The following is a 25,926-nucleotide window of genomic DNA, read 5'->3' on the forward strand; positions in this document are numbered from 1 at the left end:
TGCTGGAAAAAAAAGTAGGTGATCCCCATAAATTGAGAATATCAAGAATAGGAAAAATGGGGGCGCCTGGGTGGCTCAGATGGTTAAGCGTCTGTCTGGCTCAGGTCAAGATCTCCAGTTCCAGCTCAGCGGGGAGTCTGCTTCTCCCTCTCCCTCTCCCCCTGCTTGTGCTCTCTCTGTCTCTCCTTCTCTCAAATGAATAGGTAAAATCTTTAAAAAAAAAAACAAAAAAGAAAAGAAAAAAAAAAAAGAATAGGAAAAATGTCCAATTAAAGAAATGAAAATATCCCCCAATTTTTAAATGAAAGCTGGCGAGAGGTGAAGACATACATGCAACAGCAAGGGTGAAATTCTATATGAATGGCTAAAAAGAATGTAGTCATTATTAAATGCCAAAGGTGGATCCCCAAAACACTGTCATGGTCAACATTCCCCATGTTATTTTCCGAGAGTTATTAAAAAAGGTCAGATACTTTGAAGTGGTGAGGTGATTTGTCACTATAACAATACCATAAAAATACCTTGAAATAGTAGTTGAAATCTTAATTCTCCATTTATATATTCTCTATAAAAATCTAAAGTCACTCCATGGTCTCCAAAGCCCTTCCAAATTTGGTTCCCTCATCCCCAGCTCCTACTGCCTAGCTACTAGACCTTATACAGCTACACTACTGCCTCAGGGCGATTGCATTTCTTGTTCCTTTTGCCAGAAATGCTCTGCTGTCAGAGCATCTCTCTTCATTCAAGTCTCTGTTCAAATGTCACCTTCTGACTTCCTGACTCCTATATACAAATTAGCCACTTATGTTTCTTGCTCAACACCCCCAACAGAATTCCAAGAACACAGAGCAGGGGTCAGCAAACTGCTGTAAAAGTCCAGATGGTGAACATTTTAGGGCACATGGTCTTGGTCCCAACTGTAAACAAATGAGCACAGTTGTGTTACAGTAAGTTCTATTTATTTATTTATTTATTTATTTATTTATTTTTTAATTGAGGTACTATTGGGAAATAAAGTTGTGAGATATTTAAAGTATACGATGTGATTTGATAAACAGATACACTGTGAAGGGTTACCCCCACTGAGCTAATTTATTTTATTTATTCATTTGACAGAGAGAGCACAAGCAAGAGGAGTCGCAGGCAGAGGGCGAGGGAGAAGCAGACTCCCCGCTGAGCAGAGAGCCCGCCCTGCCAATCCCAGGATTCGGAGATCATGAAACAAGCCGAAAGCAGACGCCCAACCCACCACCCAGCCACCCAGGTGCCCTGCTAATATTTTTTTTAAAAAGATTTTATGTATTTATTTGACAGAAAGAGTGAGAGAGCACAAGCAGGGGGAGTGGCAGAGGGAGGGAGAAGCTGACTCCCCGCCGAGCAGGAAGTTCCATACCAGGACCCCAGGATCCTGATCAGATACTTAACAGACTGAGCCACCCAGGCACCCTCCCCACCCCCACTGAGCTAATTAAAACATTATTTTGGATACTCTAATTTGTATTTCATGTAATTTTCACATGTCATGAAATCTTCTGATTCTTCTCCCTAACCATTCAAAAAACATTAGCGTGTATTCTATATACAAACATGCAGTGGATCAGATTTGCCAAACCCTGGCACAGAACATAAGAATCATTGTTTGTTCCTTGCTGTATATCCAGAACTGAGACCTGGCACATGCTAGGAATGTAAATGAATGACTACTATTTTATTGTTTACACAACTCTTTCATAACCCGTTTCTCTTTTGATCTTAGAACAGCTTAAGTAGGCAGGCAAGAGACACTTATCCTCACTATAAAAGGAATAAGTTTAGATATAAAAGGAATAAGTTTAGAGAGTTTAAGTGCCTTGTCCAAGGTCACATACCTATACAGAGGTGGACCTGTAACTGGACAATCAACTATACCATGCAGTAGTAACAGGTATTAAAATTCAGGAAGATTATCTTTAGCATGGTATCACATGGATTTAGTCTAGTCCTTTTAGAATTTTTATTTATTTATTTATCTATCTATTTATTTATTTAAAGATTTTATTTGACAGAGACAGCGAGAGAGGGAACAGAAGCAAGGGGAGTGTGAGAGGGAGAAGCAGACTTCCTGCCGTGCAGGCAGCCCGATGCAGGGCTTGATCCCAGGACCCTGGGACCATGACCTGAGCCGAAGGCAGACGCCTAATGACTGAGCCACCCAGGCGCCCCCAGAATTTTTTTTTTTTAATCAGGAATTGAAGTCAGTGCCTTGCTTATAAAAGCTGCAGCTGAAACAAAGTTAGGAGGGGCAAACACAATAATAAAAAATAACTTTAGGGGCGCCTGGGTGGCTCAGTTGTTAAGCATATGCCTTCGGCTCAGGTCATGATCCCAGAGTCCTGGGATCGAGCCCCGCATCGGGCTCCCTGCTCAGCAGGAAGCCTGCTTCTCCCTCTCCCACTCCCCCTGCTTGTGTTTCCTCTCTTGCTGTCTCTCTCTCTGTCAAGTAAATGAAAATAATCTTTAAAAAATAAAAAAATAACTCTAAAAGTCAGTATTATCTAGCTTCAAAACTGGGTCAAAACTAACAAGATGAAGGGCACCTGGGTAGCTCAATCAATTAAGCATCTGCCTTCAGCTCAGGTCATGATTTCAGAGTCCTTTGGGCTCCCTGCTGAGCAGGGAGTCTGCTTCTCCCTCTACCCCTCCCCCCCGCTGGTGATCTCTCACTCTCTAATAAATAAATTTTTAAAAATCTAAAAATTAACAAGATGCAATTTGATACAGGTAAACCAAATCAGTGGCAGAAGTTAAAGGGGAAAGAGAAATGGCTAAGTAGTTAGTGACTGCAAAAATATTTTTGCTGAAATACAAATGAGGGATGACACTTTTAAAAACAGTGATTTAATCAATCATTCTTAAGACTGGGGCGGGGGGAAAAAAAAGACCGGGGTAGGGAAAGAAAGTTGAAAGCAGGTATACTGGGGCACCTGGGTGGCTCAGCCAGTTAAGCGTCTGCCTTCGGCTCAGGTCATGATCCCAGGCTGTTGGGATCGAGCACATTGGGCTCCCTGCTTAGCGGGGAGCCTGCTTCTTCCTCTCCCTCTGCTTGTGCTCTCTCACTCGCTCACTCTCTCTCAAATAAAATAAAATAAAATAAAAAGGAAAGCATATATCCTATAGAGGGGAGGCATGTCATCCCCAACCTAATAGAGAATCATTGTTACGGAGGTTCTAGTTGAACAAAAACTTAACTGCTGCTTTAAACAAACAAACAAACAAAAAACACAAGGCTTTTATCCTGTTGGATAAAGTTAATAGTTTCACTGCATGAAGCATTCATCTGCAGTGAAGGATATAACTCCACGTATATTTTATTTATTTTGTAAAAGATTTTATTTTTAACTAATCTCTACACCCAACTTGGAACTCAAGAGTCACACACTCCTGACTGAGCCAACCAGGCGCCCCTCCACGTATATTTTTCTTAAGTTCAAAAAAAATTTTATTTTTATTTATATTTAGAGTGGGGGAGGGGCAGACGGAAAGGCAGAGAGATTCTTAAGCAGGCTCAGTCTCACAAACTCAGATCATGACCTGAGCCAAAGTCAAGAGTCACATGTTCCACCGAATAAGCCAGCCAGGCACCTGCACATTTATTTTGAAGGGAGAATAACTCAAATCTTATACACAATTCCAATCCTTCATATACTTAAATACTCCAATAATGTTAATTTCACGGAATCCACTGTATTATGTTTCTAACCTAAAAAGGGAGAATTTAGAATCTATAAGTATCAATAAGAGGTAAGTTTTCCTAGATTTGTTTCCTCCCATTCTCCTTATCTTTTTACCTCTCCAAAAGGGGGAAATAAAAATACCGAATCCTTGGAAGATTCAAAATTTCATTACATTACTAATACCTGTACTGAAAGTTTAAACATCAAACTGAGAAAGTAATATACCTTAGTGTTCCCCAGAAACTACTAATTTTGTTAATTTTCAAATACTGTAATAAGAAACTTTAGGGGCACCTGAGTGGCTCAGTCGCTAACCGTCTGCCTTCGGCTCAGGGCGTGATCCCAACGTTCTGGGATCCAGCCCCACATCAGGCTCCTCTGCTAGGAGCCTGCTTCTTCCTCTCCCACTCCCCCTGCTTGTGTTCCCTCTCTTCGTTGGCTGTCTCTCTCTGTCAAATAAATAAATAAAATCTTAAAAAAAAAAAAAGAAACTTTAGAAAATACATTAAAAGACACTTAGAAAATTCATAAAACTTGGGTTTTTAGCATATTAAATAATCTTCTAATAACAGACCCCACATATTTCAACATTACATCTATTCATAACTAGCTTTTAAAATGATTTTCTTGACAATCACATGCAACGAGACTCAAGTATTTAATAACTACAGCTCTGCTGAATGTCAGTGGATAACTCTGTACAGGCAAGGAAGAAATTTTTCCCTAGATAATAGCCCCATTCAACTTATCAGGAAGGCACAGACCAGTTTATACTGCCCAAACTTTGTATACTTCAGGAGCCAAATCTCTGCCAGCTTGCTTCTCTGGTGTCTACCAAATCTTCACCTCCCTCATTAGACTACTGTGTGTATCAAAGACTTTGCTTCTGGGATTGACTTACACTGTCCTTGAAAGTTTTGCCTCTCTATCTTTGCCTGCCTAAACGCTTCTTTTAAGGTTGGGTTCTTCTGTTCCATTCCAAGAAGTATTCCCAGTACTTATAATTTCAAGAATCCTCTACCATATTATACCATACTTTACACCATACTTTGTTTGGTGTATAACTGTTACTGATAATTAGTTCTGTAAATATTTTGTCCCACAAAACTAAAGTTTTCTTTGCAAACTGTCTTGCTTTCCTTTCCTTTTCTTTTTTTTTTTTTAATTTTATTTATTTATTCAACAGAGATAGAGACAACCAGCGAGAGAGGGAACACAAGCAGGGGGAGTGGGAGAGGAAGAAGCAGGCTCATAGCGGAAGAGCCTGACGTGGGGCTCGATCCCAGATTGCTGGGATCACGCCCTGAGCCGAGGGCAGACGCTCAACCGCTCTGCCACCCAGGCGCCCCCTGCTTTCCTTTCCTATACAAGGTCTAGCAAAGTAAATAGCATATAGCAGGCAATTACTAAATGTTTACAAAACCCCTTTTGAATAAAACGATACTATGGAAGTGTTCTTAGCTTTTCAGATTATTATGGGATACTATGGCAAAATGGAAAGATACAGGTTCTGAGGCTGGGACAGACCTGGATTTGAATTTCAATCACTTAATGTCTTCAAATCACATCCTTACCCTTAAGTGGGATAGTATCTACTTCTTACAATTGTTGTAAAATTAAATAAGATAATATTTGTCTTCAGCAGAATATTTAAAATATAGGGGCACCTGGCTGGCTCAGTTGGTGGAGCATGCAACTTTTGATTTGGGGGTTGTGGGTTGAAGCCCTATGTCAAGTGTAGAGATTACTTAAAAATAAAAATCTTTAAAAAAATAAAATAAAATAGGCACAATAAATGCCAGCTATTGTTAACTGGTCCTAGCAAGACAGGTGCTGCTTTAAATTATTAAACTGAACAAACCCTTCAAATTATTAAGAAAATACTTTCTCTTTTCTAGAAATTCTTTGGATCCTAGTCACCTTACATTCCCCAACATTAATAGTCTTTATCAAAAACTATAAACAGTGGCAACGCTTTTACTGACCAAAGTTCTCCAAAATGTCTCCGCTTCACTTCCCTTTAAAGTAGTAACACATCTTCCAAAGTTTACTTATGTTTTCAACTAGGCTATACTTAAAAAAGAATAGTAACCAATTGTACTTTCCTAAATGTTATTTTCCTTACTTTTATTCTACATCATTCCAGAAGTATTCAAGGATTAATAACTACATTTCTCCTCCTGAAAGAGATTTACCTTATTCTTAACCACTTAAGAGAGTAAGCTCTGTTTGCATGGAATTCAATGCTATTTCCTAAGAGTTTTTGGTTGTTTGAAGATATTACGTGTTATTTTTCTAAGGCTTTACTTTTTTTTTTTTAAGATTTATTTATTTGAGATAGAGAGGAAGCGAGCGATGGAGCAGAGCAGGAGAGCAGAGGGAGAGGGAGAAGCAGGTTCCCCGCTGAGCAGGGATTCCCAATGCAGAGCTTGATCCCACATGTCCTGAGCGGAAGGCAGACGCTTAACAGACTGAGCCACCCAGGTGCCCCAAGGCTTTTTTTTTTTTAAGAGTAGTTTTAGGTTCACAGCAAAACTAAGAAGTTACAGAAATGTCCCATACACTCCCTGCCCCCTAACACGCACACCTCCTCCATTATTAATACCCCTACCAGAATAGCTCATTTGATCATTTCATGAACTTAATGCTGATACATCATTATCATCCAAAGCCCAGGGTTTACATTAGGGTTCACTCTTTGTGTGGTACATTCTATGGATTTGGACAAATGTATGACATGTATCCACCATTACAGCATCATAGAGAGTATTTTCATCACCCTAAAAATTCACTGTGCTCTGCCTAGTCTTTCCTCCCTCCCACCAGTGTGGGTTTTTTTTTTAAGATTTATTTGAAAAAGAGAAAGAGAGTGTGAGAGCGCAAGTGGGGAGAAGGGAGTGGGCACAGAGAAAGAGGGAGAAGCAGACTCCCCACTGAGCAGGAGCCCAATGCAGAGGTCCATCCCAGGACCCTGGGATCATGACCTGAGCTGAAGGCAGACACTTAACTGACTGAGCCACCCAGACGCCCACCAACCCCCCCCCCCATATTATTTTGTTAAGAAAGAATTTTTTTTAAATGTACATTGCCTCAGTGTGGTTCATTTCTTCATCTAATTCTAAAGCTTTCAGTATATCAACAATAAACTGTCAGGGGCAATAATTTAATAGGCAAGTTCCAAGTTGTTGACATGTATATACACGATAGTATCAAAGCTACAGAACTTCAGTTTCGGTGCCTTTATCAAATAAACAAAATCCTTCCTAGTGAGAATTTAATTTGGGGCTATAATTCTAGAAAAAAAAATATTCTCAGTGATCTCTAGGATCAAATGGCATATTGGTTTCATTAAATAAAACTTAGCTGTTTTTTTAAATTTCAAATAAACAAAATATTACTTTCCTACTTTAGAAGTAGAGATACTACAAAGACTCAGAATGTACTTAGAAATAAAAATTTAGCTACATATAGTTTACCATTATCAGTAAGGGTGAAGGCTTAAAAGCATAAAACATGTCTTAAATTAAGATCAATATTACAAAAAACAAATGATGGCACTTCCAAATAATTTTCTTTGTTTACTCTTTTAAAACACATTTTAAGGTAGTTCTTAGAAACTATTTTCTCTATTAGCAACCAATTATAAGTTTTGTCAGATATAGACAACAGGTAGAGAAAGCAGGCAAGTTTAAGTAGAGCAATTTCATTCATTCATGCATTCGTGGAAGACCTAATTGGCTTTATTAAATGATTCATGAATTGGGCAGCATCCCGTCTAGCAAATAGAAAGGAACTCCCACCAATTTCATTTTTTAAACTTCTATCAATTCTAAAGAATAATTACTTGAAAATTTATTAAAGTAATTATATAACACACATGGAGTATCAAAGTCTATCCTTGACCAAATGTTAGGCTCCTGTGAGCCCCCTCCTCAGCTAGGCCTTGATCTTGGCTCCATCCTATCTATGACCTGCCTAACCCAGTCCTACTAAGAATCCTCTTGTCAGTTTAGTGAGAATTCCCCCACTTCTGATATCTGATCTAGTTCCTTATCCCCCACCTTTGATGTGTAAGTCCTCAATCTGCCTTTAACAAGAATCCTGGTAGATCTGTTTAGCAAGAATCCCTCTATCCCTGATGTGTCCTCTCAGTAATTTTCTATCCACTGACCCCCTCACTCTGCTTGATGGCTATAGATCCCCGGCTGTTTTTGCCTCATTTGGAGCTGAGCTCTAGCTCTCTCCCCTAATGCAAAAATACTGAATAAAGTCTTCTTATTTTAACAAGCGACAGAATAATTTTTTCTTTAACAGTGTCATCATTGTATGCCACCTAGTATAATAGTATATAAACACAACATACTTAAGCATAAAACTTACAACAGACAAGAACCAAAAATCAGCTCTTGTTTATTTTATTTGCTAGTTAATCTTTCCCAACCATTCCCTTTTAACTTCTCTATCCACCAAATTAGAAGGAAATCATCCTTCATTCTCATTCTGGACTCTCCTAATCTAAAACCTCAGAATGCTGGTAAAAAGATTTCCAAGTATACGTCTCAAGTGTTCATTTAGAAGTTCAAAGTCAGTGGTAAGCCTTAAGACATCAACTACTGAACAGAACAAAAAATTTAAGTACTGGCTCAATCTCAGTGAAGACTTAAAAAACTGTCTTACCTTAAACGCAAAATAGCGTTGATATTCATATGGAAGGAGGTAAAGACCCTATTTGGTTTTTTTCTTTTTTTAAGATTTTATTTATTTATTTGACACAGAGAGAAAGAGAGTGAGAGAGAGAGCATGAGCGCACACAAGCAGGTGGAGCAGCAGGCAGAGGGAGAGGGAGAAGCAGGCTCCCTGCTTAGCAGGGAGCCCGATGTGGGGCTCCATCCTAGGACCGTGGGATCATGACCTGAGCTGAAGGCAGATGCTTAACCGACTGAGCCACCCAGGCACCCCAAGACCCTATTTGTTTTAATTAGAGGATCTAAATGTCTAGATCTAGAACTGAGGAAGTAAAAAAGTCAGAAAAAAAGATAAATGCGTGAAAAGATCACATGTTCTAATGAGTCAGAAAAAAAGATATAAACGAGTGAAAAGATCACATAAGCAACTTGTTGCTTAGAAGCTGTGTTAAAATGTCCACACTCTCACCACCTATTCTAGATGACTGGGCAGACAGGTAAAGGATTCCAAGTGCCAGATACACAGTGGGCAATGTTTTGGAAATAGGAAGACCAAGTTAAGAAACTAGGGAAAAATCCACACCAAACACCCTGAGATGCAGATGCTGAGAGCAATGACCAAAGTCCAGAAGGGAAAGTTTGGTGGTGAGAACCTTTGCTGCATGGAAACAAAAGCAGTGGGAAACAGGAAGCTTTTGACATTAAGATCTACTGCACATCTGGCATGTTATGGCATTCTAAGTTAAAGGTAAATCTTTTTACCAATTTTAATTTTTCTTCAAAACCTTTGGGAGTCGGACATGGTTTCACATGCCAGCTTTAACATTTAATTGCTTACGTCTTTGTTTCTTCATCTGTGGGTATAATACCTGCTCATATCTAGGACTGTTTTAAGAATCCAATGAGGTAACATGAGCAGACTTATACACAGCAGATTACTTTCTTTCCCTAAGTAAATGCCTAGATGTTACTGAATTTTGAGTAACATGTTTTCTTTAAAGTTCAGATCTTTGTGTTTACCAGTTTGTTCATTCACTCAAAACAACAGAACACTTTACTGGGTCCCAGGCACTGAGATGAGTACTAAAGATAAAGACAAAAAGAACAGTGAAAGGGGTGCCTGGGTGGCTCAGTCAGTTAAGCGTCTGCCTTTCGCTCTGGTCATGATCCCAGGGTCCTCGGGTCAAGCCCCACATCAGGCTCCCTGCTCAGCAGGGAGTCTTCTCCCTCTCCCTTTGCCCCCAACCCCCCACTCTTGCGCTCTCATTCTCTTGCTCTAGTTCTCAAATAAAAAAAATAAAATCTTAAAAAAAAATAGTGAAAAAAGCTAACAAATCTCCTTTTGCTTTAAGCTGATGGTTCTGAACTTTTGCTGTATGTTAGGACACCCTGGGGAACTTTAAAAATACTGATGCCTGGGTTTCACCCACAGAAATTCTGAGGTAACAGATACAGGGTAGGGCTTGGGCATCGAGATTTCTTTTTAAAAAGACTGTATACAGTCAGCACCTTGACTTTTCAAATTTTTGTATACTTTACCACTGTTAGCAAAAGAATTTATACAAATAATAGCCCTCAGCAAAGATCTATCAATCATTTAAAAATAACTATAATTCAAAGCCAAATTACTCTTGCAAATACAGAGCACAGAACCTAGGAGGAGGAGATGGATATGGGCTGGGTTGGAAAAAGACTACTGTAAGAAAGTGGAAGGTGGGTCTAAACTGAGCTCTCCAAAGTGCTTTAGATTGTAGGGGGGAAAAAGAAGGAGGGAATTACAGATGAGGGAACAGTAAGAATGACAAAAGGTGAGGAGAAAACAGCATTTTGTAAGCAGACCAGTTTCATAGGAATACAGGCTTTATTTGGAGATAATAAAAGAGAAGAGTAGAAAAAGATGAGTCAGATGGCAGCAGTTTTGCTAATATCAAGTCTGGTTTTATTCTGTAGGTAATGAAGAAGTGCTGAAGCTTTCTGAGTGGGAAGCTCCATTAATAAAATTAAACTGTTAGTAATATGGAAGTATTGGAATCCTCAATACAGCTTCACAAAACCTGGAAAGCAGTCTGTCCTCTAAGAGTTAGCTATGAAATCAAGACAGATGCTATTAAAGTGAGATTCATTTATTCATTCAACAAGTATCTGACAGCGTAATATGTGTCAGGCACTGTTTTAGGCAATGGAGACTCACCAGTGCATGGTTCTTGTGGACCTTACATTCAAATGGAGAAACAACAGATAGCAACTGATAAATGCTAAGGAATAAAGAATAAAGGAAGTTAAGGGGATAATGAAATGTTAGGATTTGGAAATATACAGGGTGACCAGAGAAGATTTCACTGAGAAGGTGACTTCTGATGAAAGAGCTGAAGGAAGTAAGGATATAGAAGGAAGCGAACTCCAGCGTACAGAGCAAATGCAAAGACCCTTTTAGGTGAGAATGTGTGGCTAAAACAGGAAGCACCAGCAGAAAATAGGTAGAAGATGAGATCACAGAGGTAAGTGGTGAAGACATAAGGACTTGTAGTCAGAGTAAGAACTTTTATTCTGAAAAGGATGGGAAGCCATTGATGTTGAGCAAAAAAGTGACATGTTCCGACTTACATTTTCTAACCAGATTATTCTGGGTGCTGCACTGAAGATAGCTTGCTGGCTGGTGAGGAGGCAAGAGTAGCAGCAGGGACACCAGACAGAAGACTATTGCAATAACCTCGGTAAGAATCACAGTGGCTTCTTCCATAGTATTTGGAATAAGGTGTGGTGAGAAACAGTAAAATTTTGGGTATATTTTGAAGGCACAGCCTACAGGATTTGCTAATAGACTATATGTTGACTGTAAAAAAACAGGAGTCAAAGACGACACTAAACTTTTTGGTCTGAGCAACTCAAGAATGAAGATGTCATTAACAGGAGAAGGACTGCAGAAGTTGTAATATGTAAAATTTTGATATGTAAGGGCTTCCTTCCAGCCTGTGAGAATGTAGAGAGAAAAAAGAGGCTGGAGGCAAAGAGAACAATTAAGAATGTTGTTAAAAATAATTAAAGCATCAGAAAAGGTCCTGAATGAAGACTAACAGGAGAAAGAATGTGGATGGGCTGGACGTATTGTTAAGTAAAAAGTAAATTTGTCTGCTTGTATACGCACAGAATAGAAAAGGTATAGAAGAAACTGGTAATATTGGCTGCCTCTCAGGAACTGGATGGCTGGAAAACGGGTGGGGAGACTTTTTACTCATGCTCTGTCCTACATTTTAATTTTAAACATGTGATTATTGCTCCTATACACCAAAAATAATTTTTTTAAAAATACTAATGGAAATGGAGGAAGAGAATCTAATGACAGGAAGGAAGAACTTAGAGAACTGGAATACTAATTGAACTTGAGAGAAGAGACTAAGAAGGAAAAAGATGATGCCAACGTTCTGGGCCTGTGTGACTAAAAGGCAACAATGGTGGGATGAACTGAAATGCAAAGGGTGTCAGGAGGTTCTGATGAAGGGAAGAGGGAAAACAACAGTTAAGTGCATGTTAAAATTATCACCTAGTTCAGAAATCCCCAAGTAGTTAAATGGTCTTCAGTATCATGACTGATTTCTCCTAACCAGGGTTTTTATTTTCAGAAGTTGATCCATGTAAAAACTTGAACTTTTTTTTTTTGGCATGTGCGAAAATGAGAAATTCATGCACCTGAGTAGAAAAGCACAAATAAGGGGCGCCTGGGTGGCTCAGTCGTTAAGCGTCTGCTTTCGGCTCAGGGCGTGATCCTGGAGTCCTGGGATCGAGCCCCACATCAGGCTCCTCTGCTGGAAACCTGCTTCTTCCTCTCCCACTCCCCCTGCCTGTGTTCCCTCTCTCGCTGGCTCGCTCTCTCTCTCTGTCAAATAAATAAAATCTTTAAAAAAAAAAAAAAGGCGAAGCACAAATGATACTTGATCTTACAGCACGTGCTCTTCTGAGCTCTAAAGGAGAGAACTTAAAGCAGAGGAACGATATACTTTTATTAGGCGTTCTGCAAGGCTAGATGTATATATTCCTAGTCATTTGGGTACCCATAAGGCTTTGCAGCTTTATGGGATTTACCAGGAAAAATGCTCCCAAAGGGATCTAATGTTACCAGCAGTGGCATGGCAGATCACCAGTAACAGAAGCAGATGATCAGGCACAAGGACTGTCCAAAGAAGAACCTAGAGTGTGGGACACATTCCAGAACCCAAGAAATACCTAGAGATTACCAGAAATAATTGTGGGGGTGACGGAGCATGAACTAAGGAAATAGGAGAATGAAGGAAAGTGTGATTGACTGGTCTCCTTTGTATAAACAGGTTATGCCTCAACTATGTACCTGGTGCTATGCTAGGCACTAAATAAAAAGATACAGTTTCTTACCGAAGAATTCATACCACAGAATTCAGTTTCGTTATCGGGCGAATGTGCAAAAGCAGACAATGATAGAAACTCCTGAAACATTTTAATGTTTCAATTTTTAAAAGACTGTTTTTATTAGAATTTGTAAAAGTTCATTAAACTTTGTTGGATTACTTTGATCCAATTCTCCTTATCTATTTTACACGAAAGCTGAGGCCCACAGAGGTTAAGTGATGTTTCCAAAATCACACTGGTGGTTAAAGTTCAGCAGAGAGAGGCCAAATCTCCTGACACTCACAATCATTCATTCCCACTACATCACAATATTTTATTTATAATTCATTGAATGGACACCTCTATTCTGGTTTTTTCATTCATATGGGGAAAACAGTAAAGTGAAAAATGCAGCTTCTGATTCAGACAAACCTAGGATCTGAATTTTCTGACAAATTACACTACTTTGCTTAGCATTAAGGCTGATCCTAACAAAACAGGTAGATGTTCTGGAAGAAATTATAATAAACCTACACTCTTAATCAAAGATTGGGCATCTGAGTTTGCACATGCTTAGGCTTTATGAGCCTACCCAAGGATTTTGTAACACATTCTATGAATACTACTCAGCTAACTGAAAAAAGGGAAGATAAAAGAATGGCAGTACTAATACTAATTGATGACTTGTTAGAAAATACCTATGGCAGGGGCGCCTGGGTGGCACAGCGGTTAAGCGTCTGCCTTCGGCCCAGGGCGTGATCCCGGCGTTATGGGATCGAGCCCCACATCAGGCTCCTCTGCTATGAGCCTGCTTCTTCCTCTCCCACTCCCCCTGCTTGTGTTCCCTCTCTCGCTGGCTGTCTCTATCTCTGTCAAATAAATAAATAAAATCTTTAAAAAAAAAAAAAAATACCTATGGCAAATAAGCCCTAGGGTTTATCCTGTAAGGGTAACAAATCATCTAGTAATTAAGGAAGTAATATATAATTTTTAAAAATCCAGTTTAAAAGTATATTTTTCATGAGCTCTAACAGAGCCCTCAAATTTCTGTACTACTCACATTTCCCACATCTCTCCTAAATAATTTTGATAAACCTGTTTCTCAAAAAGTGCCTTAAAGATGATATAATTGTCTAAGCTTAAGGCATATATATTCATTTCTCAGTTACGGCATTTTTGAAGCTGTTCACAAATATTCTACTTCTTAATAAGCTGAAGGGGAAAATACGTTAATAGCACTTTTTACAGCCTTAAAATTCTTTCTGCAATTATGTTTTAAAAATGCTGATTCATGAAATAAAGGAAACAGGGCAAGGAGCCTAAATGAGTAGTTTGTCTTATACTTCAAGTTTCCTAATTACAGTATCTTGTCCTTTTGGTCTGTTATGCGTTTGGAACCAAGTAACTGAAGAGTCTAAGTGACTAGAAGAATACAACTCATTCTCAGAAACTGAACTCGAGGATAAAACTAAAAGCATTTATTTCTGCAAGTTATTTTACACTTTCAACTTCCTGTTTTATTTAGGCAGCTCATCATGACCATTTCAGGTAACAATGCAGAAGTTAAAAAAACCCAACTTCCTCTTTGTAAAGTGATAAAAACCCTAAGCAGTTACTTATGAGAATGGTTGATCTTGCTAGCTTCTAAATACTTGCAAGGAAATCAGGGACTATCAACACCAAATTCACCTCTGGGTTCACTGCTTTTAGGAAATGCAACAAAGATAAAAAGCAATATTAAAATATATTCCACATTATGACATAAATGCCTTAAAAAAATCCAAATCTAATGCAGTTGAGAATTTGGTTAAAAAGAGGATAAAATGGAAACTTCAGAGTTCCTTCAAAGAAGAATCAATACAAATTATGGCTGAAAATATCTTGATTTTTAAAAATTTGTTTGTAATTGTGCCCTGGTTGTGAAAATTTTAGAGAACAAGAATCTCTCTAAACGTTGTTTATGAATGCTATTTATATCAACTAGTTTTGTTGGAAAAATACTTCAATTCCTGAATTGAGTTCAAAGGAATTAGAAGCCTGGAGGAAAAGGGGGCAACGTAGCTATGAAGCTGCAGGAGAACTGAAGTAACCTTACAAGTCAAGGCCCTTTCTTTTTACTTACAGATTCGCAACAGAGAAATACAGTTCCGTTTCTGTCTGGGAATAAGAATCTAACAAAATTTCAGTAATCTCAAATCATATGGATTATATGAGGCTTCATATCAGCTATTCGTAGTTATCCACAACAATGAAGGAATGTGGATAATATAAAACTGTTCACTGAATATGAAATTCATCAGCATTTTGGGACAGATTTACCGTTCTAATTTTGACATGCTTGCTGTGTCATTAAAATTAAGCAAACAAAGAAGTATGCTGGGAGATAAGAGGAAACTGATCACAAATCTGCTGTTATAAAATCAAGACTATTAATGTTATTTAACATTGTCAATATCCAAAGACATCTCAATTTGCACTTTTCTTTTGAAAGACATGTATTATATTTTCCCAAGTTTAATTAAAAAGACATTCTAACCTATCGTCGAAGACAAAAACCCAACAATACTGGTAAATGTATTGTTTGGACACCATAAACTTTGAAGTTTATTAAGTTTTTAGTGAAATTTTGTTGTAACAATATTTTTCCTTAAAACAAGAAGACCATCAGTTGAGGTAACAAATGTTTGGTTATTCCGATTTTTACTATAATTTAATCTGAATCATAACTCTTTGACTTAGATTAGACATTTTATTATAGTCTTCTCTTCATCATAAATTCAAAAAAAGATGCCCTTCTCTCCCGTAAGTTTTACACATGAGAATTTTCAAGAACGAGAAAATTTAATGCTGAAGTATTATTCAATGACTGGTGACTTTTTACACATTCTCCAGTATTTCAAAACGACATGGCGTATGTAGGTATGACAGATCAAATTATTCTGTACTGAGTACTCCTGGATCATAAACAGTCCCTTGTGCCATCCCATTCTCTTTTATTAAAAAAGAGCCCAGATACATTTACAGAGCACGCAAGAGTGCACATTTTGTAAGAGCCACTGTGGGAAACAAAAGACATAATTCTTGTCCTATAAGGAGTCATCTAGTGAAATCATTCTAATTTCTACAGGCCCTAAAATCACATAGTTACTGAAAAGCCTAACAAAGTGTTAAGAAAGGTGTGCAGCTGTCAGCAAAAAGTTATTCCACCAAACGTAGAATATGCTCTTGAATTTAAAACACATTTTAAGAAGTAAATACCCAAATTACACACTAACAAATTTAACTATACTCAAAGACACCACAGTGGTGCATCAAAGAAGGCACGATGCTTTGTCCAGACTTGAATGTGTTAATATGAAGTTTATGTGCTATATAAAAAGCCTTTATGGAGTTAAAAAAAAATCCGCTGGCTATTTTTGATTTGTTAACAAAAATAGAAAACTATTTTTCAAAAATTACCGTTAACAGGACGTAAGACGCAAGGGATGGATGGAGTCATCACGGGCTTAAGTGCATACATACAATCAGTCAAGGGAGTGTCTACAGGGAAGAGTGGTGTTCAAATTCTGAAGCAAATGTCCTGAGGCTTACACATTTATTACTGAGAATCAGTTCCGCCGATAGCAAGTGAGAAAAGAGTGGATGGGCGGACAACACATGGGGACCTCTCCCTGTCGAGGAGTCGTGACAGCAAAATCACTTCCTGAGGAAGGAGGAGCAAAAGGGAAGTTAAGAGGCCACCCTGACCAGGAAGTGACTCGCCCTAACTAGCCTCAATCATATCTAAAAAATGGGGGGATGGGGAGAGCCCTAACAGTTAAAGGCGGTAAAGTAACTGCTTCTTGATACGTCCAGACATCACCATCGCCCCCTCTTAATTACAGAAGAAAGTCCACAGTCACGATTCAATAAAGGAAAGTCTCTTCTCTTGCAGGAAGGTCACTGGGCTGTGCCTCAGGCCCAAGAGGAGAAAAAGAGAGTTGAGGAATGGGGAACTGGGGCCACCGTGAGGCAGACGAAAGCCCCTAAAGAGAGAAGCGTCCCAACTGTAGAGCGTATGTCAGCACAGGCCAAGAAGCTTCTTTTTCCCGGGGACACTGCCAGGGTTCCCACCGCAGCCAGGTCGGCCCCTGTTCCCTGTCGCGAGAGGAGGCAAGAGAGAGAGGCGGACCCCTTACCTTCTCCTCATCCGACACCCGGTCCTCAAAGTCGGCCATCTTGGGCTGCTCTGGCCCAGCCCGGCCCCGGCGCGAGGCAGGCCGGGAAGGAAGCTGAGTGATGGAATCACCGCGGGGGCGGTCGGAAGGACCCGCCCGGAAACGCCGACCTAGAGGGTGCCATGTCAGTTACGGGTGGGGTGGTGGTTGCGAGAGCCGGCGCTCCTGGACGTCTCTAGGTCTGCCGTAAGACTTTTCCTTAAATGATTTTAAGTCTAATACCTTTCTCACTGAGTTACATTCATTTCCCCCATTCATTTATGAGACACTGGGAACGTGTTCCGACTACTCCTGACACCCGAGCTCCATCCGACCAAATAGCAATTGCTACTGTAGGCTTTCCCGATACCAGTGATCTCCGTGGCAGCCGAGTCCAAAGGGCGAAGCGCTGCTCGGGCCCTGGAACGGTTGGTGGCTTTTCCAACCCCAGAAATAGGGTGAGAGGTGACCCTCACTCGTATGGAAACAAAAACATTTCACTCTGAGGTCACATCTCAGTCCAGTTCCTCCAGAGTATGTGCCGCTAGTCACCCCTTCCCGCCCTTCGAAGGAAAGGTAACCCCAGTCCCGGGACGCTCCTCCACCTGCCAAATTTTCTTGGTCGGCGTTCCCTGGGACTCAGACTTCACAGAGGCCAAGTTCAGGTCCGCCACTATCCCAGGATTCCCGACTCCCGGTTTCCTGCCCTTCTCCCCTCCCAGCTCCCGGAGCTTGCGGGAGCGGCAAGATGGCGGACGGTGACGGCTTGGGTGAAGCAGCAACTGCTGCGGCATCTCCTCCTGCACCTGCTCCCGGCCTGAGCCCGTCGCTGGGCTGGAGGGAGCGGCTGCGGGCCGGGCTGGCGGGGACTGGGGCCTCCCTGTGGTTCGTGGCGGGGCTGGGACTGCTTTACGCTCTGAGGGTCCCGCTGAGGCTGTGTGAGAATTTGGCTGCGGGTGAGAGGCCCAGATCTCCTTGGGGACGGGCGGGGGAGCTAGAAGAGGGGCGGGGGTTAGGGGCAGGGGGCAAAGGGAGGAGATTCTCCGCAGTCACTGGAGGGCTTTGGAGATGAGTGGGTGGTGCGCGACCTAGTGGGTTCTTTTTCTCTCGGGCCGCAACTCCGCAGCTGATTGTCAAACCTGAGCTGCAGCTATGGACTCCTCCCTTGAGCTTTTAAGATCCGCCCTCTCTCTTCTGTCCTCGTTTACCCGAGGAAGAGCCACCTGACAAGCTGTAGGCTTCAGGTAGTATGACAGATAAGAGCATTTTCATATCGGCTGCAGAATTTATATACACTCCCAGCATTGGTAGGCTCCCTTGAAAATTATTCTTTGGAGTCTCGCCGATTAGCTAAGAGACAACAAAGATTAGCGCTTCCGCGTTCAAAGACCTAAAAGGAAAAAAATGCCGTGACCTTAGCCAACCATTATCGTATTTTAAGATAGTTCTGTCAAGAAAATTTTCGTGGTATCTTGGTCTGTTCTTTGCTTTAGACTTTATCTTGAGTAATAAAACAGTACAGGAAGTAAAGGGAAAGAGCCACAAACAGTAATGGGTACTTTCCTTACTTCTTTCAACATTTGTAGAAAGCTTGCTATGTAGTCTGAGCTGCAGATACAAAGGCATGTAAGAAGTGATGATCCCCGTGGATTCTGCAAATACTATCCTTTACCTGTAGCCAGGACAAAGTGGATGGGAGCCAGGGCCTCTTACCATGTCATTACAATATTTCCACTCAAGTTTTGAACAAAAGGAAAGTATTTCTGCTGTGTGATGACTGTGACTATCAGTACCTGTGGTTTATTTTTTTGCAGCAAGAAAAGGCAAATGTCTCCTTTTCTATTTCATAAGATGACACGAAATACTGTGAAATAATGTTCTGAAATATTTTGGACTTTTTAGAACATAGGTTTTATGTAAGGTTGGATATAACTACATACTAAAACAAACTAAGTAAATTGGCCTTCCTAGACTGTTTGAAAGAACTAATTTGGTATCTCTGTAACTGGTTAATGAAGCGCTTACTAGTGGTTTGCATGCTCAGTAAAATATTATTCATTGACATTTATTACTTATTTTTCCACGTGTTAACTAGATAGCACCATTTAGATGAGAGTAGTTAACTATGATAGCTTTTTATTTATTTATGAAACCCGTACTATTTATGAGATAGTTATTTGAAGTGAAAAATCTGGCCCAGGCTTTCAGTGAGTCAGGTTCAAGGAGTTCTCTCAGTCTGTTGCTATTCTCTTTGGTTTATTTTGCCTGCCTAGCTGACATACCAAATACATACATATACTGGTTCCTTGCCTCTAATTTGAAACACTGGTTTGTATCTCACCAAAATAATTAGGGAGTGGTTTTAAATCTCCTTTGTAACAAGATGTTTGTTTAGCTTATCCTTAGGGTTTTGCAAAACTTCTTGTCCAAGTTATGGTTTATAAGTTCTTAATTTATTTTCAAAAGTAAACTGAATGATCTCATTTTGATTTGCTTATTTAACAAATTATCAGTTTAAAATGCTACCCTTACATGTTCAAAGGTAATTTTTAAGATATGATAAAATGGGAATTTAAAGTACCTTTTTAAAAATTACAACTTTCTCAAACAAATCTTATACTCGATATTAACTCTCTTTATGTTCCTCTACTCATAAAGACACCTGCATATTTGTAACTTGAGTATTTTGAATTTGCATGTTTTTAAACTTTGATTTTTTTTTTTTCCTTTTGCAGTGACAGTATTTTTAAATTCATTGACACCCAAATTCTATGTGGCACTTACAGGAACATCTTCTTTGATATCAGGACTAATATTTGTAAGTAGTTTCCATTTCCTTCATGGTTTGGTATTTATCTAAAGATCAGATGTCTTTATATGGTTACAATAATTATAAATACTTATAGATCAGTATTCTCAACATGCGTTCAGAATTTGAAAAAACTCTGTATCTAACTCTCCACTTTTAGAGACTGGCAGTATTCATTTGTATATGAAAGACTATTGTATACTGGAAGGAGCAGGGATTGGTGGTAGGTTCCCAACTAAATGCTTGCAGGGCCCAGTTTAGTAACAAAAACTGGTATGAGATCTCCCAATTTTTCATGTGATTTTGAAAGAATCTGGATGCAACAAGTTTTTATATAAAAGTCTCCCAATACTTTAACCTTGGCGACATTGGGCAGACTAAAAATTTGTATCTTGAATTCAGCCTATAGGTAGCCATTTATCCTCTCTGGAGTGTTTAAGAGCAGAGCCATGCTAACCATCACTTCATTTATTTATTTTTTAATTGTGAGAAGAAAATTCTTTTTAATTGAAGTATAGCTGACATACAATATTATATTAGTTTTGAGAACCATCACTTTAGTTGTGTGACTTTGAGCAAGTTAATTAACTTTTCTAAGCTTTAATTTCCTCATCTATAAATTGGGGATGATAATAATATCAACTTCATAGGATTATGAAAACTAAATGAGATAATGTGTCTAAGAGCTTTCAATAACATGATAGCTAGCTCAGAGTGAGCACGTAATGAATTTTGGCCATTATTATTCTGAGAAGTCTTAACTTTATTTTTATTTTTAAAGATTTATTTATTTGACAGAGAGAGAGACAGCCAATGAGAGAGGGAACACAGGCAGGGGGAGTGGGAGAGGAAGAAGCAGGCTCCCAGCGGAGGAGCCTGATGTGGGGCTCGATCCCAGAACGCCAGGATCACGCCCTGAGCCGAAGGCAGATGCTTAACAACTGAACCACCTAGGCGCCCCATCCCTTGTCTTAATTGACTGAACTATCATTTTTAATTACAAAGTTAAAAAATATATATACATAATCTCTTTTAACATCCCTGGGAACTAGTGTTTCCTAGTATAAACTTTGGAAAAATACTGCTACAGATAAAAATCTTAGGAAGTATGGCATGCATGAGCAGTGAACTTTTCTGTGCTTTTTTCTCATCTCTAGATGGTGCTCTTCTATTATAGTTTAAATAACGGCATTTGTATAGGAGTGTTTTTGTTTCTGTTTGTTTTGTTTTTTTTTTGATAGGGACTAATACTTGGCCATTTTGTTAAAGTGAAATGCTAGACAAGGAAGGGATTTTCTCTTGATCAAAAAAAATTACTGAGGAATTTAGGATGAAACTATGTGTTAATATAGTTAAATTAGTTAAAATTTACTGATTATAAAGCCCACTCATGGTTAAACGTATTTTAGCGTATTTAGTCAATAACATGTGAAAATCTAAATAAAGAGAATGACCTATCTTTAAACACTGATGAATGGAAAAAGCATTAGTCTTAGAACCAGAAGATGTAGTTTTGAGTCTCAGCTCTGCCACTTACTAGGTGATAACTTTGGGCAAGTCACATAATTCTCTGAGTTTTAATTTCCTCATGAGAGGGGGAAAAGCTTACACATATATATGTATAAAACATAACACATATAATATATAAAACAGTTCTTAACATTTCTTCTTTTTAAACCAGAGTTTTAAATTTACAAAAATTAAGAAATTCATACTGTAATAGCATCGTATGGTGACAGTACACTTGTGGTAAGCATAGCATAATGTGTAGAGAAGTCAAATCACTATATTATACACCTGAAACTAATGTAACATTGTGGATCAACTATACTCAAATAAAAACACTTTTAAGTAAATGCATTAGGCTCAGTAAGAAAGTAACAACAGTAGCTAATAATAAAATAGAGTGGTTATAACAATATACTATAAAGAAAATTAGGAAATTCAAGTAACATTTTAGAGGTTAAACTGTGTCATGACCTTTATAATATTGATGAGTTTTTATTAGCAAAGCTTACTATGTTTATAATTTCTTTTACCCCCTGAAATACAGAAGGTGTCTATGCTGTTTGTGTTACTTCCACCAGAAGGGATAGGGGATAGTGTGCTTGGGAGCTTGAAGAATAGCAATGAAGCCAGTTGTTTAGCTAATTATTACAAGTGAAAAGATTACTCTGAAAGGAAGACTCAAGATCCAGTGGGAATATTGTTTTCTGTTCTGTGGAATCAGGGAGAGTTCCCTGAAGATCTGTCATTTAAGCTGAAACCCAAAAGAGTGTTGAGAATGCTAGAGTGGCCAAATATGAAACATTCTGCTATTCAATACAGAGAGCTTTTTTTTTCTTTTTCTTTTTTAAAGTAATCTCTAGCCCAACATGGGGCTTGAATTTACAACCTGGAGATCAAGAGTCGCATGCTCTACTGACTGAGCCAGCCAGGTGCTCCCACAGAGCTTCTGATTCCTCTTTTTATAACAGTGATAAACCATGAAAACATAAAGGGGTGAATATCCTGACTTTTTCATGGTTCAATATGAGAATCAACATCTTGGGGCGCCTGGGTGGTGCAATCGTTAAGCGTCTGCCTTCCGCTCAGGGCGTGATCCGAGTGTGCTGGGATCGAGCCCCACATCAGGCTTCTCCACTAGGAGCCTGCTTCTTCCTCTCCCACTCACCCTGCTTGTGTTCCCTCTCTCGCTGGCTGTCTCTCTCTGTCAAATAAATAAATAAAATCTTTAAGAAAAAAAAAATGAGAATTAACTTACATTAATTATACTGCCAAATACTGGAGTAGTACTTCATCGTTCAAAAGGCATTTACAATTCTGGTTAACCAAAATTAATAGAACATTGAGGCTCTCAGAGGCTAGAGGTTAAATGACTTACCCAGAGCACACAGGTGGACTGGGAGTCAAATGTGGGCTTTCTAACCCTAGTCTTAGTCCACCATGCTGGTTGTTTCAAAATTGTTTTTCTTTTAATTATGCTACAGATGGAATAAAACGACAGTGTAACATAACAGAGTTAGATTATTTACAGATTAAATGCTTCTTGCTTGTTTGTTTGTTTTAAGTAATCTCTGCACCCAGCATTGAGCTCGAACTCACAACCCAGAGACCAAGAGTCACATGTTCTACTGACTGAGCCAGCCAGGCACCCCTGTTTCTCATTGTTTTTTTAATATTTCCTTTATAGATATGCTTCTTCTAGTTTTGCCTCAGCTTATCTAAATTTCATAACAAAGCTATGAAAAAGGTATTTTATTTTTGCCTGGCATGTGTTATTGGGGAATCTTATATTTGGCTTATATTTTGGAAGGAGAGTGCATTTAAAATGCCGGATTAAACGGGAATATCTTGAAAGAATGTTTTAATTTGAGCTCACCTATCTGCTGATCAGTTCTATTTTAAGTTGAGGATTTTTTGTTTGTTTGTTTGTCATAGATATTTGAATGGTGGTACTTCCATAAGCACGGCACATCTTTTATTGAACAAGTATCCGTGAGCCATTTGCGACCACTGATGGGAGGAACAGAAAGCAGCATCTCAGAGCCAGGTTCTTCTTCTAGCACCAGAGAAAGTGAAACCAGCAGACAGAATTTGTCAGGTGACTCTTTATGTAATATGTTTTCGAGCTGTAGAGTTAAGATTGTGTTTGCCTGTGGGAGATAGAAAACTCACAATAGAGAGAAGTTTGTCTTTCGTGTAAGTATAGATAATCTACAGCTGATACGGAGAGCAATGACCATCCGAGGCCCAGTCTCCCATTTTGTTAGCCTGCCATCTCCAAGTGAAGTTTTTCCTTGTGGTCCAAGACTGTTGCTCTTGTTTATGCCATCATATCCACATTCCNNNATCAGCAGGAAGGAGACTAGGCCAGTAGAAGGCCACCCTTTACCCCTACTCAACCCAACAGCAGCCAAGGATACTTCTCAGAGTGTTACATACTATTTTAGCTTACTTCCTACTGGTCAGACCTAAGTAGCTGTAAGGGAAGCTAGAAATTGTAACCATTTTCTCAGCATACATATGCTCAGGTAATAATTAGGAGATCTTATTAGATAAAGGAGAGAACAGAGACAATTAGTCATTCCTGCCAACATAGCAAAGTTAAGAAAAATACTTTTTTCCTCTCAATATATTTACAAAGGCATCAAAATCTCAGTTACTCATGTATAGATACTCCATTGTCATACTTTAATTGTAGGCTATTCCTCTATATGTATCCAGTAATACAAAGTGAATATTATTAATGATATGCAATTAGGAAGGTAAAAATTTGAAGGTCAGATAGAAATGATATTTTTGGATTATTATTCCTTTAATTTGATATCAATAAAATTCATATAGTAATAATACAAATGACTTAATTCCATAGAGTGTCATAATGTCTCATTTGTTCAGTAAGCCTAGCCACTAGAGTTGTATTAGTTTAGTAGGAAAATACTGCCACTTTTTAGATGTGGTCAGGGAAAGTCTCTGAGAAAGCGCCTTTTAGCCTGAGCCCTGAGGCATGAGTGGGTATTGACCAGGAATAGTAGGGATGGGATTGGCAACCACTTAAGAGTGCAGGAGGGAATAATGGTACTTTTCTTTCCCCTTTTCTTTTCTCCTATTTCATAAAATAATTACAGAACTCCTAAGAATGAGACATTAAGATGAATATGACATAGATCTGTCCTCAAGAAGCTGAGTCCAGTATGTAAATAATTATAACAATAATGCATTATATAATCTTATTCCCTGATGTGAGATTGAGTATATCATTGCATACGGAGAGTGAAGAGACTCCCTACCCTGCACTTTAGCCTAACTATACTGTGTGGTTTTTATGATGCTTCCTCTCCTTCGAATGTTCTTCATCTGGCAACCTTCTGCTCACCTTTTACCGTGATTCAATGTCAGTTCAAATGTTACCTCCTTTCTAAAGCCTTTTCTAATTTCCCCAGAGAAAAATTAATCGCTTTCTTTTTTTCTTCTCTTGGAACAAAACATATCTGTACTATAGCACTTATCACACAGTTTAGATGGTAGTTTACATGACTGACTCTCATGTGACGTTTCATTCATTTAAACAAGTTAGTTCCAAATGCTGTGCTAGGCTCCAAGAATACAAAAATGAACAAAGCTGTAAGAGCTCATATTCTAAAGGGAGAAACTGAAAACCAAAGGGATAATCACATTGTAATGTATTAAGTGAAGTGCTATAATTGAATTATGAACTAAATACTACAGAGATATAAATAGGAGAATGACTAGATTTAATTGTATACTTTGTGACAGCAGGGGTAATCCAGGCCTTATTTATCTTTGTGCTATCTGGCTAGCACTGTGCATGGCATACAGTAACTATACCATAAATGTTGGTGAAATTAAGATTTAACTGCAGTTGATTAAACTAATTCATTTCCCTTTTTTTCCTCCCTTTGTTTTTTAGAATGCAAGGTATGGAGAAACCCTCTAAATCTTTTCAGAGGAGCAGAATATAGGAGGTATTACGTTTGCTTTCAGTATAATTATGGCATTAGTTTTAGAGTAGAAGTATTATGGAAACATTTGTTTTTATAAACACATCACAGCTCTTCTAGTTGGAGACACTGATATGTAATAAGGTAAAATGATTAGCCCAAGCTTTAGTTGGCAACATCTTCACTGTATTTACTTCTATAATCATGAGAAACATTGCTTGAAACCATATGTTTGTGATAATAGTAAGTATACATTTGGCTCCTGGTTTTGGCAAAAAGCCTTTTCAGAGAATTCATGAGATTAAGAAAAGAAGTACAAATGTCAGCATATTCTTATGCATATATGTTCAATTTCAAAATTTATTTGAGGACTCACTAGAAAATAACAGTCTGAGTGTGAATATGAACTTCATTTCTGCAATAGTACTGGGTATAGTATTTTTATATTGTATTTTTTCAATTTTTTAAAATATTTTGAGAGAGAGCATGCACACGTGTGGGGAGGAGCAGAGGCAGAGGGAAGAGAGAATCTCAAGCAGACTCCATGCGGAGGGCAGAGCCCAACATGGGGCTGGATCTCACAACCCTGAGATCATGACCTGAGCCAAAATCAAGAGTTGGTCACTCAAGCAGCTGAGCCACCCAGGCATCCCTTGTATTTTATATTGTTACTTGCTATCCACACTACTGTGTCCAGTT

The 25,926-nt window shown here is 38.9% G+C and overlaps 2 protein-coding genes and 1 long non-coding RNA gene across 8 annotated transcripts in view; 2 read left to right on the plus strand and 1 right to left on the minus strand.

The window, feature by feature from the left end:
• Positions 1-17,028, minus strand: part of CAPZA1 (capping actin protein of muscle Z-line subunit alpha 1) — a 47,040-nt gene extending 30,012 nt beyond the window's left edge. The window contains exon 1 of the mRNA XM_008704079.2: positions 16,936-17,028. Coding sequence (XP_008702301.1) covers positions 16,936-16,974 — 39 coding nt within the window. The 5' untranslated portion in view covers positions 16,975-17,028. The remainder of the gene's footprint in view (positions 1-16,935) is intronic.
• On the plus strand, positions 206-16,929 carry LOC103675045. Its single transcript, XR_571778.2, has 3 exons — positions 206-1,264; positions 11,016-11,112; positions 14,882-16,929. It is a non-coding gene; the product is annotated as an uncharacterized LOC103675045 (long non-coding RNA).
• ST7L (suppression of tumorigenicity 7 like) overlaps positions 17,019-25,926 on the plus strand; it is a 128,333-nt gene continuing 119,425 nt past the window's right edge. For 2 of the 6 annotated variants that reach the window (XR_005834057.1, XM_040626897.1), the window contains exons 1-4: positions 17,674-17,909; positions 19,689-19,771; positions 23,204-23,366; positions 25,197-25,251. Coding sequence is in view for 2 of the 6 variants with exons in the window: in XM_040626897.1 (XP_040482831.1) it covers positions 17,702-17,909; positions 19,689-19,771; positions 23,204-23,366; positions 25,197-25,251 (509 nt within the window). In the remaining 4 variants the exon portion in view is untranslated. Of the gene's footprint in view, positions 17,154-17,669; positions 17,910-18,124; positions 18,198-19,688; positions 19,772-23,203; positions 23,367-25,196; positions 25,252-25,926 lie in introns of those variants that run through there. The other 4 variants (XR_005834058.1, XR_005834059.1, XM_008704080.2 and 1 more) reach the window with 4 other exon arrangements.

Source organism: Ursus maritimus, unplaced genomic scaffold (assembly GCF_017311325.1).
Source record: "Ursus maritimus isolate PB19 unplaced genomic scaffold, ASM1731132v1 scaffold_12, whole genome shotgun sequence".
Classification (NCBI taxonomy): Eukaryota; Metazoa; Chordata; class Mammalia; order Carnivora; family Ursidae; genus Ursus; species Ursus maritimus.